The 18,240-nt window shown below is 33.2% G+C and overlaps 3 protein-coding genes across 6 annotated transcripts; 2 read left to right on the top strand and 1 right to left on the bottom strand.

Annotated features, from left to right (window-relative positions):
- Positions 1-35: 35 nt before the first annotated feature.
- On the top strand, positions 36-10,274 carry LOC144848171 (kinesin-like protein KIF18A). Of its 3 annotated transcripts, none has more exons than XM_078704874.1 (21): positions 36-212; positions 731-1,119; positions 1,316-1,476; positions 1,650-1,754; positions 3,612-3,722; positions 4,181-4,378; positions 4,622-4,719; positions 4,869-4,944; positions 5,119-5,193; positions 5,352-5,455; positions 5,758-5,923; positions 6,266-6,430; positions 6,711-6,832; positions 7,047-7,270; positions 7,588-7,620; positions 7,745-8,248; positions 8,530-8,671; positions 8,796-8,896; positions 9,014-9,092; positions 9,440-9,520; positions 9,663-10,274. In XM_078704874.1, the coding sequence occupies exons 2-21, from the start codon at positions 768-770 to the stop codon at positions 9,712-9,714; spliced, it is 2,949 nt and encodes a 982-aa protein (XP_078561000.1). In that variant the 5' UTR covers positions 36-212; positions 731-767; the 3' UTR covers positions 9,715-10,274. The 3 variants fall into 3 exon arrangements, with proteins under 3 accessions (XP_078561000.1, XP_078560999.1, XP_078561001.1); XM_078704873.1 differs by having other exon boundaries at positions 8,793-8,896; XM_078704875.1 differs by lacking the exons at positions 9,440-9,520; positions 9,663-10,274 and having other exon boundaries at positions 8,793-8,896; positions 9,014-9,096.
- A 238-nt stretch (positions 10,275-10,512) lies between these two features.
- LOC144847397 (12S rRNA N(4)-cytidine methyltransferase METTL15-like) lies at positions 10,513-15,370 on the top strand. 2 transcript variants are annotated; one of them, XM_078703732.1, is made up of 6 exons: positions 10,513-10,608; positions 11,063-11,265; positions 11,588-11,724; positions 13,735-13,929; positions 14,082-14,695; positions 15,275-15,370. In XM_078703732.1, the coding sequence occupies exons 2-5, from the start codon at positions 11,071-11,073 to the stop codon at positions 14,683-14,685; spliced, it is 1,131 nt and encodes a 376-aa protein (XP_078559858.1). In that variant the 5' UTR covers positions 10,513-10,608; positions 11,063-11,070; the 3' UTR covers positions 14,686-14,695; positions 15,275-15,370. The 2 variants fall into 2 exon arrangements, with proteins under 2 accessions (XP_078559858.1, XP_078559857.1); XM_078703731.1 differs by having other exon boundaries at positions 10,573-10,714.
- Positions 15,371-15,374: 4 nt separating this feature from the next.
- LOC144847398 (ethanolamine kinase 1-like) lies at positions 15,375-18,199 on the bottom strand. The gene is made up of 8 exons (XM_078703733.1): positions 18,018-18,199; positions 17,296-17,555; positions 16,929-17,069; positions 16,543-16,688; positions 16,368-16,451; positions 16,075-16,235; positions 15,810-15,883; positions 15,375-15,666 (listed from the first exon to the last, which is right to left on the bottom strand). The coding sequence occupies exons 1-8, from the start codon at positions 18,144-18,146 to the stop codon at positions 15,606-15,608; spliced, it is 1,056 nt and encodes a 351-aa protein (XP_078559859.1). The 5' UTR covers positions 18,147-18,199; the 3' UTR covers positions 15,375-15,605.
- Between the last annotated feature and the right edge of the window lie 41 nt (positions 18,200-18,240).

The following is an 18,240-nucleotide window of genomic DNA, read 5'->3' as shown; positions in this document are numbered from 1 at the left end:
CCATGTAAAGTTTGAACTTTGAACTGTATGTGAAACGCTAACCAATCAGGTACATTGTTTTGTTGAAAGCTAGCCAATCACATGGCGTAGAATAAGAACCAATTTAAAAACTACCAAAAAGCAACAAGGCGAGGCTAGCCCAGGCAGGCTGGCTTTTGTTGAAATAAAAATTAAAATCACTACTTTACAATTAAATAAATAGATAGATTTGAGTAAGTATATAAATATGTGATAATCTAGGTCAATACTGTAGTAGTAACCTTATTAATTGTAGGCATGAGAAGAAAGGTAAAAGCTAGTTAGAGGGCCAGGCGGCCCTTATTTTTAGAAAGGCTAGGCTAGTTAGGAGGCCTCTAGGGGCCTAGACTAGCCTAAAAAAGTGTCAGGGCCGGTTGAGCTAGGCCTACCCACATGTGGTACATGCATGGTGGTAATTTTAATTAGGCCTAGCCTATGAATATTAAGCCTAGGATTGATGATAGGCCTCCTTGAAATAAATAATAATTAATTTTTAAAAATAGCATCATTCCAACGTTGAATGATCATTAATCATTATTAATATTTTATTGCTCATCGTGGTGATGTACGTACAGTACAGTAGACTTCAAATGTATTTTAGATGTTATGTTACAGTTTTCAGCTGAGAATTTTTTGGGCTAGCCTATAATACTTTAGTATTAATAGCCTAGGCTAATCCTGATATAAATCAGATATAACTTTTTTCTAATAGATTGGAGGCAGAATTTAAAGTTTACATCACCACCACTATGACTTCTAAGCGAAGTAGCATAGCGTTTTTTGGGTCAAATGAGAAATCAACCAATGTTAGAGTTGTGATACGTGTTCGACCTGAAAACAGCCAAGAGGCTGAGTCTGGCTCACGCAACATTATTGAAGTTCTTGATGATCAAATTTTAATCTTTGACCCAAAAGAGCAACTGTCGCCACAATTCTACCATGGGAAAAAAATTCGCAGAAGGAACATGCTCGTGCGCAAGAACAAGGATTTACGATTTGGATTTGATCGTGTATTTGATAAAAATGCCACACAACAAAGTGTTTATGAAAACACTACAAAACCTGTTATAGACGGATTGATGAATGGATATAATTGCTCTGGTATGTTTGCTTTTGTATTCTGGTTTATTTTAAAGTTCTTACATTACATTTTTCCAATATTGCGTTCACTTATTAACATTCATTCGGTTTGTAATGGCCATGTTTAATGAGTTTCACGTAACAATTGTCAAGAATTCAAAATTTATTTGTATCTTTTTTTACAAATTGTCGTTACCGAGTTCTTTGTTTATTATAGTATTTGCATATGGAGCTACAGGTGCTGGTAAGACCTTTACCATGTTGGGTAATGGTACCAATTGTCCAGGGGTCATTTTCTTGACCATGATGGAGCTGTACAACCGAATTCAGCAAGTTCAAGCAGAGAAAGTATGTGATATTGCTGTTTCTTATTTAGAGGTAAGTTAATAATAATAAGACTTATACAGCGCACATATCCACAAAATTGCTCAAGGCGCTTAAAAGTTTTCATTAACATGTTTGTAAAAGAGACTTACTAAATGTACTAGCAATGTTTTTATTGATTAGTAAACCACAAATGTTAATAAGTAACCAACTAAAATCTTTTTCAGATTTATAATGAGACAATCAGAGATCTGTTGGTACCATCAGGAGCCCTGGCTGTACGTGAGGACCCACAGAAAGGTGTATGCATCACTGGTCTATCAGTCCACAAGGTAACTTACTGTTCTGTACAAAAAGGTATTTTACCAAAACAATGGAAGGATGCAAATGTTGTACCTATTTTCAAAAGAAATGGAAAACCCAAAGACGAAATGAAAAGCTATCGTCCAGTGTCCTTAACTCCCATAATTTGTAAGATTATTGAGAAATTGCTTTGTTATCGCTTAAGGGAATATCTAGAATATAATAATATCCTTTCAGAAAATCAGTTTGGGTTTAGACAAATGTATAGTACTGAACTTTTACTTTCAAAGGTTTTTCATTCATGGGCACAGAGCTTAGAACTTAAAGGTTGTAAAAATATTGATATTATTTTTCTTGATTTTTCGTCTGCATTTGATAAGGTGTCTCATAAAAGATTAATTAAGAAACTTAATAACTGTGGCATTGGTGGAAACACTAATGCATGGATTACAGATTTTCTTTCAAATAGACGCCAAAGGGTTATTTACAGAGGAGAAAAGTCAGAGTGGGTAAATGTTATTTCAGGTGTACCACAAGGGTCAGTTTTGGGCCCTCTTTTATTTTTGATTTATGTAAGTGATATTGTAAATAATATTTCTTCTTCACTTTTTCAATTTGCTGATGATCACACATTATCACGTCCTATTTATAACAATAATGATTGTAAATTGCTTCAAAAGGATTTAGATTTAATTGCTAAATGGGCAAATGTAAACAAACTTCCCTTAAATCCTGTCAAATGCGCCGTAATGCATGTTACAAGATGTAAAGAGATAGTTAACTGGGATTATACCATAGAATCAGACAATATTCCTAAAGTTACAGAATTCAAATTTCTAGGTGTTTATGTAAATAGTTCGTTGTCTTGTCATACACAAGTTAATTATATATGTTGTAAAGCAAGCAGATTGCTTGGTTTCATTTCAAAATGTAGTAAAAATATGTCCTGGTTAGCTATGTTGAACTTATACAAAGCTCTATTACTTCCAGTGGTTACCTACTGTTGTTCAATGTGGGCACCATTTGAGAAATCATATATTAATAGAATAGAAAGTATACAAAGGAAAGCAACAAGGATAATAATGTTTAGAAAGGAAGGTTCCTGGGACACATCTTATTTTCATAGGTTGAAAGTGCTTGAATTATTATCTATTGATGACTTGTTTAAATTACATAGACTTTCATTAGGATTTAAGGTGTTGAAAGGTTACTGTCCCCATTCTTTCAATGAGTATATTAAAACTAGTGAAAGATGTCCGGGTAGGCTTTTACGTTGGAATTCGAAAGGCAATACTTTTCATAATTCTGTATTTGTTTCCTTTCCTAGACTATGGGAGCAAATACCAAATGACATAAAAGATTCACAAACAATTTCAATATTTAAGGCTGCTCTAACAAAACACTATATTTCATGTTATGTATAATTTATTTGTATTTTTCTTGTATATGGTTTTATCTTTAACTGATTGTATTGTATGGAGTGAGTGCAGAATCTGTTTGGGCTTTAGTCTATTCTCATTCCTGGTTATTTTTACATTGATGACCGAATAAATATTATTATTATTATTATTATTGTACCCGTCTTCTTCTGAAGGCACATGGCTGTCATTGAGGAATACAAAGTATCTGTTGACTTCACTGCTGGTGTTTACTCGAATTTATACCATGATACAGTATAAACTTTTTGATTTATATAAAATTGAGACTTTAATGCTACTGTATTAAATTATTTCTATCATTATAAATAATAATAATCAAACAAAAAGGAAAATAATTAGTACTAGGTTTAACACAAAAGTAAAACATTACACTTAATTTAAAGTATGATACGATAGATAGATAGTAAACAACAAAGTATAAGATGAAATGTGTACTTTGTGTTACAGCCTGCTAGTGCAGAGGATCTGTTTAGTATGTTACAGTTTGGAAATAAGAACCGAACTCAGCACCCAACTGATGCTAACGCTGAGTCTTCAAGGTCACATGCTGTCTTTCAGGTTCGTTATTCTATAATCTAAAGCTCTGTCCACACTATCAAATTAGTTTGACAAAAAAAGTGTGATGTGCTCAAATATGGTAGTGATATGCCCAAATATAATAGTGATATGACATCATCATGCCCACCTTATATGGGCACATCACATTATTTTGTCACATAAAGTTTGATAGTGTAGACAAGAGCATAATATATGTACATTTATGTAATCATGAATATTAGAGAGCTTTGGATCTCTGAAGATCTAGAAACAAGTTAGTTCATGGTAATTCATTGTGAACATACAGGGAAGTTAGAATATGATTCCTTACTCCATGACTCCTATGACACCTCAATCCGTCTCAATTCTCCATTTAAACAGTATTTTACAGGGCCTATCGCGTTTTTGATTGAATAAAGAATTAAACTTTGAAATAATGTGCAATGTAATTTTGTATAGAATAAAAAATGTTTTTTCAGGTGTTTGTTAGACAGAAAGACAGAACTGCCAATCTGAATGCAAATGTCAAACTTGGTAAGATGTCGCTGATTGATCTGGCAGGTTCAGAGAGAGCCATTGTGACCAGGAACCGTGGTGCTAGGTTTCAAGAAGGAGCCAACATTAACAGATCTTTACTTGCCTTAGGTAGCTGTATAAATGCTCTTGCCAGCAATAAGGTAAATGCACAATCAATTATATTTTTATTTATTTTAAGTTTTTTTGCGGATGGTGGGTTTGTTATTTAAAAAAAGTGCGTGTGGTGATAAGCAAGATAAAAAAACCTCTCTTGCAAAATCTGAATTGCTTTCAGCTTGCTTGTAAACCTGTTTGTTTATAATACAGACATTTCCCCACAAACCCAACATCCTAATAAAAGACAGAGGTTTTAACTTGAATTTCTGTTTTTTTTTTGTGTTTAGAAGGATAAGTTTGTACCATACAGAAACAGCAAACTCACCAGATTGTTAAAAGATTCACTAGGAGGCAACTGTAATACTGTTATGATAGCTGCAGTGAGGTAACTATATTTTCAGACATTTTTTATTCTGTTAAACACTTCTATAAATTACCATCAAAAGTAACAGAATTTTCCTTAAATTGATTGAATTGCTTTATCCTATTACAGTCCTTCAAGTTTGACATATGAATTGCTTTATTTGTTTACAGTCCTTCAAGTTTGACATATGACGACACATACAATACACTGAGATACGCAGATCGTGCTAAAAACATCAAGTCACAGGTAAGAAGGTCAAAGTTTAATTACTTGCTTGTAGACATTTATGTATCCATTCATACAAGGAGAGATATAATGTACAGTAAGATTGCAGTAACAGGTTCTCCTTGGTAATGCTTTAATATAAGTAAAAATTTGTCAATTCTTTTTTAAAACTTTTGCTAATTTGTTTATTTTCAGGTTAAGAGTAATGTTGTGAACGTCAATTTTCATGTTACTCAGTACACAAAGATTATTTCAGATTTACGTTTAGAGGTAAGTAAGGATTCCTCTTGCATTTGTTTATTTTGTAGTATGTGGAAGAGGTATTGAAAGGTTCACATTTTAGGTGTTTTATATAAAGAGTGTGATGACAGAAAGTATGAAGCAGTTAATCAATCATAATTAGCATATCTTATCAATGTCTGTTGTAGATCAGTGAACTAAAAGGCAAACTTAAGCAGAATACGTCACAGAGCAGCAATGACAATGCAAACAAAGAACCACAGTCACAGTGCCAACAGCAAGATATTATTAAGTAAGTTAACAGAGATTGTAAACAAACATCGTTTTAATTTTAATCAATTATTTGAAAAAGAATAAAGTTGTTGTTTCAAAGTTGCTTCACTTCACTTAGTAACAGATTTGTGCATTTCAAAATGACGTGCACTCGCTTAGGTACATATGGACACAATGATCACTACCATATTTAAGCATATCACTATCATATTTGGGCCCATCAAACTAGTTTGATAGTGTAGACAGAGCTTAATGAACATTTAATGAACCTAGTAAAAGGATTAGCATCAACTAATTGTTTTCAATTAATTGTTTTCAAAGGTATAATTCCTTGTTGTACGATGTGTTCACACAAAGAGCAAGCATCAGAAAGGAGTTACTGGAGCTTGAGTCATCAGACAGGGATTTATCATGGAAGATATCACGTAAAACACAAACTATAGAAAGACTGAGACTTGTGTATGGAAATCAGGTCCAAGGAGAGAAGGTAACCATACTGTGTACAAACAGATGGCAAAATCAGCACACTCAATCAAAATGGCAAAATCAGCACTGTGGTCATGTTACAAGAGTTGTCAAAACAATATTGATTATCTGATAACACTCCTAGAAAGTAGGAAGCCTTTTGCCATTTTCCCCTTGACTGTATATGAATGAATATAGTAGATTAATAAAAGTAATAGCTTGTCAAAAAATTTCAGTACTAATTTATAGCCAAAATTATGATCTGTAAAATTCAGCTCGATTTAAAAAAAATTGTTTTAAGCTGTTTTAAAGTTGATTTTATACTCAATTTCTTTTTTACTACCTATGTATTTTTGTCTTGCAGACAATGTCAAAGTTCCAGCGTACTGTGGCTGCATCAGAAGCTAGACATGCACGAGTGAAAAATAGAAAGATAGATGTTGAAAATAGAATGGAGAAAAATGAAGAATGGTTGCAGAATGCAGTTACTGAAATGTCTTCATTAGCACAAAACAGCAAACTACCAGAGGTGAAATAAATTCAATAAAATATTAATATAGTACTGTATAACCTATTGCTGAACTCATTGTAGATTAAAGAAAAATAACCATGTTTTCACCACCGCTGTTCCATACATGTTTGACCGGGGTAATGAAGTGCTTAGACGTTTTAAACCTATATAAGAATTATAATTTAACGTTCCACAATGCCTACGCATCTTTATCAACCTAACAAGAAACAAAAAACTCATATCAAATAGACTTAAAATCAAAAAGAAGCATCTAACATTTTGTTTCCTCAAATTTTAGGTTTTACAAATGACATTACGAAGCAGACACCTGGAAATTGAGGTAAAAGACCTTCGTCGCCAAGTGAAGCATTTGACAAAATTTTCCCGTCAACAAGATGGCTGCATTCAGTCATCTGAAAGGTATATTTTATATATTAAATGTTTATTGTAATCATCCCTTAGTCGATCACAAAATGTCTATTAAACTATCAAAAATACTAAGAAATAAACGACTGTATGATACCTTATATAGCTAATTGTTTATTAGATTTGTATATTGATGGTTTTATAGCAAGTTTTACTCACCATTGGAAATGTAGCCTTTAAGTTAAGCATTTCTTTTTCTGTTTTTAAGGTTGATCTCAACCCTTCTTAACACAGTCCGTAAACAATTCTACCTGCTAAAAGGCTCTAACATCGCTACATCAGAAACAGTTGCCGAGTTTGAGAATATTCAAAAGCAGGTAGAGGGCGAGAGAGAAGTGTTATGGGCAGACATGACAGAGAAGGATCCATGCAGTGATGTAAACAGTTTACTGGAATTACCGGTGTTAAATTGTGTCAGGACTACACCAGAAGGTATGCTTTGTTACCATATTTTAAGTTTGAATTAACAGCAATGTAACGTTACTACAGTATAAAGCTCTGTCTACATTATCAAACTAGTTTGACAAAAAAAGTGTGATGTATTGATATCCTTAAATATGGTAGTGTTATGACATCATCATGTCCATATATGGACGAGTCACATTTTGTTGTCACATAGTTTGATAGTGTAGTCAGAGATTAAGTTGGCCAACTGCTATTATTAATTAATAAACATTTTTAAGATGTAAACTTTAAAAAAAGTAAATATTTATGATTATCAATTTTTTAAATTTAATATTTCTTTCCAGCTCCAACAATGGGTGATACTTATGTAATACCAGGTAAAATATATTTTTTTTATTAAATTTTCAAAATATACAGTATTTGTTTATTGTGCTATGTGTGGTTCGTAAGTTTTCCTGAAATTATATAACTAATTTGAAAAATATTTTTGCGATGTTTTAGATAACTCATCGACACCTCTTACACGAAGCAAGAGCGAAAAACGTGAAATGACTGCCAGAAGTTTACATCCAGTAACTGAAATAACAGCCAATAACAGAACAACTCTTGCTAACAGTCTGTGCACAACAACCAATTGTAGACAAACATTCACTTCAGAAACTGGGACAAATGTTGCAATTCCTCACCAAAAATCGACTTTAGGAACACCGATGCGCGTCTGTACCCCTCGTCAAAATCCTCTTGGGACTCCAATGCGTGTACGTACTCCTCACAAGGAAGAAGAATCTAGCAGCAGAGATCATCAATCTACGATGAACCAACAAAAACACAGTACTAGAACAGTGAATGTTAATAAAGACTCAAGCTTTACAATTGAGGGCGTTTGTCCTTTGGATGCTACACCCAACAATCGAACAGCTAGTGCGGGTGATAATAACGTGTTGAACAACAGAAGATTAACAATGAATGTTGATGATGTTAAGGTGGTGCAGCCAAATGAAACAGGTATGTATGTATCATATGGAATATTGCCATTCAAAATGCTGGGGTCTACAGGTCATTTGTAAATAGAGGTTGTTGATAAATTTGGGGCGTCTTTGCGTTTGCTATGTATGATGCAAAATCCTTATTTCCTGAATCTTATATTCCAGTTGCAAGTCGTGTAAGTTAATTACAATTAAGCATTAAGCAACATTACCAATATAATTAATTGCTTCAAAGACATACCACTTTTGTATGTGTGTATTATCACTGAAGTCAAAATTATATAACTATACTTCTTCTAGGTCAAGTACTATCCTATGCCAAGGTTGCGTCCACACCAAAACGACAAGCTGTAAGCCGGGTGCCTCTCACAGACATCGCTGTTAACTCACCTCATCAGTCTATCACTAATCCAAAAGCAAAAACATTCCAGCAAAAAACAAGGTATGTACTATTACAGTTAAGCATTCAAAACTCTTTTTCAAATATATCAATAAAGTGCTAAAATACAGTAACAATGTGTTTTTATTCTTCATATAATTGGACAAGTGGAATTTTGTTTTAATAGGACCAAAAAGTTTATGACTGATAAAGTAGGTACCATGACTAATAAGAATGCAGCTGCGGTTCGAGCACTTGGTTTGCCATCCATGTCTGATTGTATACAAGGTATGATAACATTCTTCATTTTTAGTACCAAATTACCTTAAATCTTGGCTTCATTTCTCATTTGTTAGTAATTTGCATATTTTTGATTTATTTATGATGTAATTTTTTAAATTTTAGGTAAGAAACGGCCAGCGCCAGCGTACATGATGATGACAACCGCAGCAAAAAACAAGAGAACAAATAACCATCATACAAGGTAAAGACAACTGACAATTTTGTACTATTTTATTCCAGAGCAAACTTTCTGAATCTGCCTTTGCTTCTATGCTATATCTGCTATATATACAATTAAATACAGTAGTAACTCTTTGCTCATTTTGTGGTTTGATAGGCCATGTTTTCGCAGCCATAAGAAAAATTATCGGTAAAATTATTGTTAACAATTAGATAAAAAATAAAGTGTGTATGATCAGTCATTACCGAACAAGTGCCAAATCAAAATGAAACAATTTTTCCTAAGCATTTTTCTGATAATTATCTGATCTGAATTGAATGAAATAACTATCATATCCAGATCTGTTTTAATATTCTGTATTTTGATAGGTCATCGTCTGAGCATAGAACACCATTCTCTGCTCTTCCATCACGAGTAAGAAACAGCAGGGCAGTGCCTTCAAGATATGTGTAAGTAAAACCACCTGTATGTAAAACCACCTGTATATAAAACCACCTGTATATAAAACCATTTGTATAGTTTATACAGTGCAATAGTTCAGTAAAAATTAATACTAATTAATACCAACATAATTGTATTGTTTCTTTACAGCACTTTGGCTCGAACGAAATCAGTCAACGGTTTGCGGAGTACATGGAAGTGACATCTGCAAAGCAGTTTTTTTTATTGTATGACATTTATTTGCAATAAAATCTGAAAATAAATTCAGGTTTTTACTAGATAATTTAACATATTTGCATTGTAAAGTGCATTGTATATAAAATAGCATATTGCTTCATTGTAAAAATTGTTTGTATAAATTATGTATAAAAGAATAACTAAAGACAAATACGTATTTCTTGTGCTGCTATGCACTGAATTATGTGGATTTATTGACGGTATACTTGGCTGTCAGTGACTGTTGGTAAACAATTATGATGCTATGATATGGTTTAGGGCCAAATATGGTCACAATGCTTATGTTGTTACTATAAGCTGATTTATTATACTATATCATGCAATTTATTTAAATTATGTTGTGGATTTACCATTTAAATAATCACTTTGTTTCATTAGATTTCTCACCATTTGTTAATCATTGAACTTTGCTTTGTAAATTTAGTAGTAATAATTTGTTTGAATTATAAATATCATTGACAACAGTGTGTGATGTGCCACAATCTTACACGGTGTTGCTAAAATAAACTTTTATGTGACTAAGGACACTTTTTTTTGTATCATTACATTTGTGATCTTTCTGAAGAACAAACGTAGTTAATTGATTTGATTGCTTTTATGTTATACGTATACAATAATTGTTTTGATTGAAGTATCAATTTATTTCACAATATCAAACCAGTGAGATGTAATAATTAATTTAAGTTTATACATAATGTGTAAGCTAGTATTTGTATGTGATTTGTAATTTTTGCGGAGATTGCCTTCCATAGTATGCCGTTCCGCATGGATAAGCACGCACATGTTTGAATAGTCTGCAGCACGTACGCTGACGAGACGGAGACGCTACCAGCCAGGCAGGCATACCACCACCAGTCAGGCGAGTGGAGTGAGATGATTTAGGCCTAGGATAGTAGCTAGGTCTATTTTATTATTTATTGCCTTGGATCTATCATTTTTTTACGACGTTTAGTTGAAATAAGAATGTTGGTAGCATTTGTTTTACTTGTTTTATTTTACAGTTTCATTGTTTAGGCCTAGGCTAGAATCCCTGTATCATACAGTGTATGGTAGGCTAGGATAAAAAATATTTCAAGTGACTGAACGTGGTGTCATAAGGTAGCCATCATGGTTGTGGTCAAATCGTACCTAATCTTAGTCTTACTAACGGGGGTATACTTGCATCATTGTATACACAGACTAGCTCAAGTTAGGCTTAAATATTAACCTTTATAAATTGTAATTGGGTCATACATTTTCCATTTCTGGGAATTTTTCATAAAAAAAAATAAATAAAACTAAATTTTATTATAAAACATTTTTCAATTATTTAGTCACAGGGATGTCTTTGTGTGCTAGACGACTTCTTCACCGTCAGTTTTCAACATCCATTTCCTTGAAGTACCCAAGGTCACTGCGATTGAGAAACACTTCTTCACCAGCGGTAGAAGCAGGGACGAATGATAATGTAGAATTTAGACATTTTCCAGTCATGAAAAATGAAATCCTTGAGTTCCTGGATCCAAAGGATGATGAGGTTTAGTAATGTGTTGTAAATATTGTGTAAACTATATAGTAATTGTTAGAAAACGAAGTATTATGTATATTCAATGTATTATTGTGCATATTTAATTATGAACATTTCTGTATTGCAAATATTGTTCATGTACCCAGGGGTAAAAATAATATTTTCATACCTCTCTGATGTACCTATGTTGGTTGTGAAACTGTGCATTTTTAAGTACAAACCTTGTTTATTTTTGTATTATATTTTATTTTTCTTCTTGGTCCAATTTGTTTAGTTTTTAGCCTGATTCTGTTTCTTTTATAAAATTTGTTTGATATATTACATTTTGTAGAAGTTCCTGGACATGACCTTTGGTGGTGGAGGTCATTCAAGATCCATCTTAAAATGTTCACCAACTAGCCAAGTGTTTGCTTTAGATCGTGATCCTGTGGCATACAATATGGCTAAAACCTTATCAATCAAATACAGGTACATTTCTTTTTTTTTCTTGTGTGAGTTCATCTCATGTTTATTTAAAGGGGGGTTCCGGGTTTAAAATGAATAGCAAAAAATGTAAAATATATTTGTTTTTCTCTTGAACGGTAAAAGTTTCAATTTATATAAGCGCCCAGTGAAGCAGAACGAAGGCTGTGAAATGAGGCCAGATTACAAGTGCAGCTACGGCAAAATCACACTGTGGTTACAGAATAGGAAATTCGTGAAATGGTCAATCTTCCGACGACTCGTTATCATTAACCATATCAATTACTTTTGTAAAATTATACTTATCTGATGTAATTTTAGTCGGTCTTCCCATTTATAAAGTCAATTTTTTATGAAAATCCATCAAAACAGTGAAAAATTAGATATGTTTGCACTTTACGTTTGCCGATTTTCGCACTGACTTAGGGAAAGCTTTCAAAATCAATGAAGCGTAACGTATACATTCCTGAGCGAGGAGAGCGAGACGACGATACACGTGCTCACTCTCTGCCCATGCCTGGCATCGTCACGTGATAAGCAGATACAATATACAATACCAAACTGGTCGGGTCGAGTATACCCCGTCTATAATCACAACATGAACGATGTACAGTATTTGATTGAAGGTCGACTCGACCTACCGGAATGGTATAGATAATATAGCTCGAATGAGAGAGTTGGAATATTTGTAAACATAAGTATTGCTAATTTTAAAAAGTGTAGCCTATAGTAAAAGGCCTGGTAGTATCAATTCGCATAGGGTCTACTACACTAGCTAGCTCAATTTTTAACTGGGCCGGATCGGCTAGGTCTCCTTCCTACTACCTGGTCTACTTGCTTGATGCAGTATCCGCTTTTTTGGAGAGTAAACTAGGCCTATTTTAGGCCTACTTATTAGACGATCGGGACACCATACGTGCGGAAGGCGATCGGACCTCGTTTTGCCTCAATATTTACAGCCGATTTTGTAGAACGTTTTAGGCTTAGATTGTTTAGGAGTTTGGTTGATAGGATGGGTTTGGAATCCACTGAGTTTTGTTATTTATGGGCCAATCGTTTAGTAGTAGTCTAGCTAGGCCCATGATGGCCCCAATGTTTTAACGTAGCCATCGTGGCATGGAATCCCTAGTCAGAAATGGCTCTCACCCATGAATAAAATGATTTAGGCTAGGCCTAGCCTAGTACGTAAAGCCGATATACGATCTGTACTATTCGAGGTATAAAAATAGTATAATTTATGACTCCGTAAATCTGTACTAGTAAATTTTGTATTTCATTAAATGTCAAATAAATATATGCTACTACTGTTATTATTACACTTTAGGCCTAGCTTAGAAAATCTACAAAAAATGTATTTCACAGTGATCGGGTGGTCGTCGTTTGACGGGGGAGAGAGCTAGAGATTCAAGTTGACAAACACAACGTACAAGCTTGTCGCGAGTTTGGAATCCACTGATGACGTGATTTTGTGAATATCTCATGAATATTAATGAGCTTCCCTAAGCTGCTGAAAAACAGACTTTCCATGAATTTACCCTAAAATGTATATAAAATTTAATTTTTTTAATTTCTCGTTATTACTTCTTCATTCTGACATGTCTATATTGTTATAATATTTTTTATTTAATAAATAAACGATATTTAAAAGCAATTTTAAACCCAGAATCCCCCTTTAAAATCTCAGTCTCAATATATTGTATACATATAAGTACATTTGTGACAATTAAAAGTGAGTGTTTAAAGTAGTACATTTCTATCTATATCTAGTGATAGCTGATGAGTGAGTGATAAATGTATGGCTCCTCCCACACAGGCTTCCTCTTATTGTAGGATGCTGATTGTTTCTGCTTATTTTTTTGCTTTAAATTCAACTTTTTTTATATTCATAGTTTATAAAAGAAACTTCTATTTAAGGCTGAGAAGAAGTAACAAACTTATTTTTGTTCATTGAAAGATTGAAGAAAATCAATATTTTATTTATTTGATTATCATTTTATGAAAAAATTTGTTTTGCAGAGATCGACTTCATCCAATGTTAGGAAGATTCTCTGAATTAGATACGGTTGCTAAGGATATTAGTCTCCAAGAAGGCACTTTAGATGGTGTCGTCATTGATGCCGGCTGTTCCTCAATGCAATTTGATACAGCAGAGCGTGGCTTTGCACTGAGCAAGTCTGGACCACTTGATATGAGAATGGATGGAGATAACAGGTAATTATAAAACAAATATTTTGTTTAGAGAGAAGTAATTGGGAAAATATATTATTATTGTTGAAACAGACAATGATTGTTATTTAATTACTTATCTGTTTTGCTCTCTGATCTACAAAAAAGAAATAATGATTTTTATTTTCTTCTGACAGACATGAAAATCAGCCAACAGCGGCTGACGTCGTAAACTCATTGAATGTTGAAACCCTTGCCAGAATAATAAAGGCGTACGGAGAAGAGAGACAGGCTAAGAAAATTGCACAATTAATAGTTGAATTCAGAGAAAAATACCACCCGATTAAAACGACATCGGAATTAGCGAATATTGTTTCGTTTGCCTTTACACACACTCAATCCAGCCAATCAAAAGACATGATAGGTAGAAAAATGCACGTAGCAACAAGAACATTCCAGGCATTAAGAATATTTGTGAATAATGAACTAGAAGAGTTGAGTAACGGTTTGAATTTGGTATCAAAGTTTTTGAAACCTGGAGGCAGGCTTGCCGTATTGACGTTTCACTCGTTGGAGGACAGAATTGTGAAAAGAATCCTGCAGGGAAGACATGCAATGGAACCTGGTAAAAGTATACATCAAAAAAAGAGAGACAATTTTACAAATAATACAGAAAGTGGTCATGAAAATCCAATTAAAATTTGGTCTTTTGACGATAAATTTATGGAACCATCAGAGAAGGAGGTCGAGAAAAACCCAAGGTCACGGTCAGCGAAATTTAGGAAAGCTGTCAAGTTATGAAACATATATTGTTAGTGAATCATATTTATATAAAGCTCTGTCTACACTATCAAACTTGTTTGATAAAAAAGTGTCGCATAAAGTTTAATAGTGTGACAGAGCTTTAGACAGTGTTTGTGTATCCTTTGTTGTATATCCAGCATTTCTTTATTCTATGCAACACCAATTGGTGAATTTGAAAGCTTACAGGGACATAGGGCCTAAAATCTGAAAAATACAATGCAAAAAATAGAAGTTTATTTTAGGCCCTGGGCCCCATTTATTTCAAAATCCAGAATCTGCATGAAGGTAATAAATTATCATTGTTGCACCTCTTGTATCATAATTTAAAGCTACAGAATGCAATTGTCGTTACTAGAATTATCTTTCAAAATATCCATAGATAGCAAATTTATCATAAAAAAGTTTCTACATTTGAAGCATTGGAAATTAAGTAAAGCTCTGTCTACACTATCAAACTAGTTTGACAAAAAAGTGTGATGTACCCAAATATGGTAGTGATATGACATGTCCATAATATGGGTACATCACTGAAGACAGCTTTAGTCTAGTTAATATTCTGACTAATCATGCATTTTAATGCCTTCAGGTACCAATTTACACTCTTGGTTAAAGAACCACTGTGTTGGCCTGGGAGACGAGCATGTAACAGGAGTCTGAGAAGAATCAAGATGCAACAGAGAGAGAGCTTAAAGTTAGCTTTTTATTTCTAGTACAAGTTCAATAATATTTGTTGAAATCAGCAAAATAAAGGATAAAAAATAGAACTGAACAATTAAAATTTGTGGTATTAATAATATATACAGTATTTCATTATTGAAATAAAAAATTTCAGCCAGTTAATAAGTAAACAAAGACAATAAGTCAAATTGAGGTATTGATAGTCAAATGCCGTATTGATCGATGAACCCTGATGTGCGTTACAAAGCCAGAAATTCTTCCTTCTTCTTGTAGTATTCATCTAAACGTAAAATGGCATATCTACAAAACAATAATAGATTTATTGTACTACTTAATTTGGCAGTTTGTAAAATGTTATTAAAATGCTCTTGTAAATGTATTTGATGCATATAAATACATGCAGTTTAAGAAGATCGGCATTAATTTAATAAGGTCAGACTTACTGTAGAAAGTCAAAATCGATGACAGAGTTGTAAGCTTGTATTATGCCCCATAGTCCCCAAAACATATGAGAAGCCTTTATAGGAGAAAATGAAATGTTAAGTCAGTTTAGATTTTAGAATCCTCCAGTCTAAAAATATACCATCCCCTAGCACCCCACCTCTAAGAAGTGGCTTTTTTCATTATTTTGTAACCTAGGATTACAAACCTTTTGTTCACAACATCCCAGTTAAGTAGCATGAAAATTGTGTTTACATATTAACCTACCAATGCAAACTTATTAACTGTTGCATAGAAGCTTTCTAGTTGTTCATCTGTGATTGGTCCATCTATATTTTTTGCTTTGTTCCAATTGGTCAAATATTCTCTCAACCATTTCAATTGATACTCTTTTCCAGGATAGAGATTGTAGTCAACTTCATCAATACCTGTAGTTACAATCTTTCTTTATATTAATTTAAATACATTTACATACATTATAACAGTTTTACTTTACAGTATTATTTAAGTGTACCCATAAGAGGTACCCCATCTCTCCCGGTGGTCAATCCTCCACTTACCGGCATATTCATTAAAATGGTTAGCAATATCAAAAGCTTGGTAGCTGTAGGATGCATATTCATAATCAATGAACGAAACTTTGGCTGAAAAATAAAGATTTTAAACCAGATAGAGTTTGCATATTTTAATCTGTGTACCTAATAATTTTATATACATTTTTCATAGTCAATTTACCTTTGACCTTATCGAAGAGAACGTTCTCAAGTAGAAGATCATGATGTGTAAAAACAACGTTGTTATTGTCTTGTTTTGTCAACACTTCTTCTAACAAATCGATTTCTTTTGACAGAGTATCAGCACTAGGATATTCTTTCAAATATCTGTAGAATGAAAGTAATTTTTATTATAAGAATGTTATTAAATGGCAAGTTTTTACTTATTGATTATTGAAAATGAGCATTGTTTGATTTTTCAAAAATATTTGGAATTCAGCTCAGAAGTTTTTAAGTGTGTACTTTGTCTTGCCAGTTATAAATTAGCATCACCAAGATCATTTACAATAATGCTTTGACTGAATAATTTTATAAAAGTATTTTGCAGAATGAAATGATAAAAACTACTTTTCATTTTTAAGAGGGTCATCAAATTTGGCTGGAAGTGACTTTTGCCATTTTCTAAGTGTTTTGAAGAGTGTTGGTTCTGGAACAGCACCCTCTGGTGGCTGAATACAATGCATTCGCACCAATTCTTTTGCAATGAGCCTGTATAAGAACGTATAAAAAAAACGTAATGAGAAAATTATTCTTATTTAAATCTATTGTTCATGAAATGTTAATTATCTAGTTTGCCTCTGTAAAGCTTTGTCTGCACTATCAAACTAATTTGACAAAAAAAGTGTGATATGCCCAAATATGGTAGGTAGTGATATGCCCAAATATGGTAGTGATGTCCATATATGCTGTATATGTAATTGCAAGAACTACTAACTTTGCTATCTGTTCATCACGAACACTTTGCATTGTCAGCGTCACACCAGTGATGTAATCGTAACAAAGACCATTGTTGAAGATAGCGTACAGTTCTGGACCACAATCGGCAGCAAAAAGAATTTGAAATGTTTTAATCTCGCTTTCACGGTCAATAATCACTTCGGTCTTGAAACCATAAATGCGGACAAGTACCATATTAGACTTGTTTTCACCCAAGTAGCATCCTATCAACTTGTTTGTAATCCCTGATGTAAATTTCTGTGACAGTGAAAACTGGTTTTTAATATTTATTTAATAAATCTAAATGCATTGGGTGAACTTATAATGTGCACAAAAATGCAACATTTTTTATTGCCTCAAAAACATGAAAAATAAATCATTTTGTAATATTCACTTAATTAAATAATATAAACAAAAATTGTTTACAAATTATTTTGTCAGTTGGAAAATATATCTTTAATAATTTATAGGCCTACATTCTTCTTATCAACAATTTTCTTTAATGATAGCTACAGAAAAGAGGTTGCTAATCTAGGCTAGCTACTGTGTTTATACTCTACTCTATACGTCTAAACCTGAATGGCAGTTACTGCAGGATTAGGACCAAGGTCAACTGGCCTCTACTAGTACTAGTTGGGATGGAGGAGGCCTATTTCTAGGTAGTCACTATAGGCTATAGCCTGATTAATATTAACTAGGCCTACACTACGTGTCTTCCACCTTAAATTGGATATCGCTTTGAGTCCAGTTTGGTCGCACAACACTCATTAATTTTAGGCAGTCTTCTTTTTCAAATCCATCTCTAACAGTAACATCAATTCGTGGAATATCAACTTTATTAGGATCCATGTCTGATGTGATTAAGTAATAGTGCGGCGGTGGCGTGTGAACACTATCTTTGATGCTGGTGATGGGATTGTGTACGTACGCAATGAACCACAAC

Source organism: Antedon bifida, chromosome 7 (assembly GCF_963402885.1).
Source record: "Antedon bifida chromosome 7, ecAntBifi1.1, whole genome shotgun sequence".
In the NCBI taxonomy this organism is placed as follows: Eukaryota; Metazoa; Echinodermata; class Crinoidea; order Comatulida; family Antedonidae; genus Antedon; species Antedon bifida.
The sequence above is the reverse complement of the archived record's forward strand: the minus strand, read 5'-3'. Positions and strand labels throughout refer to the sequence as shown.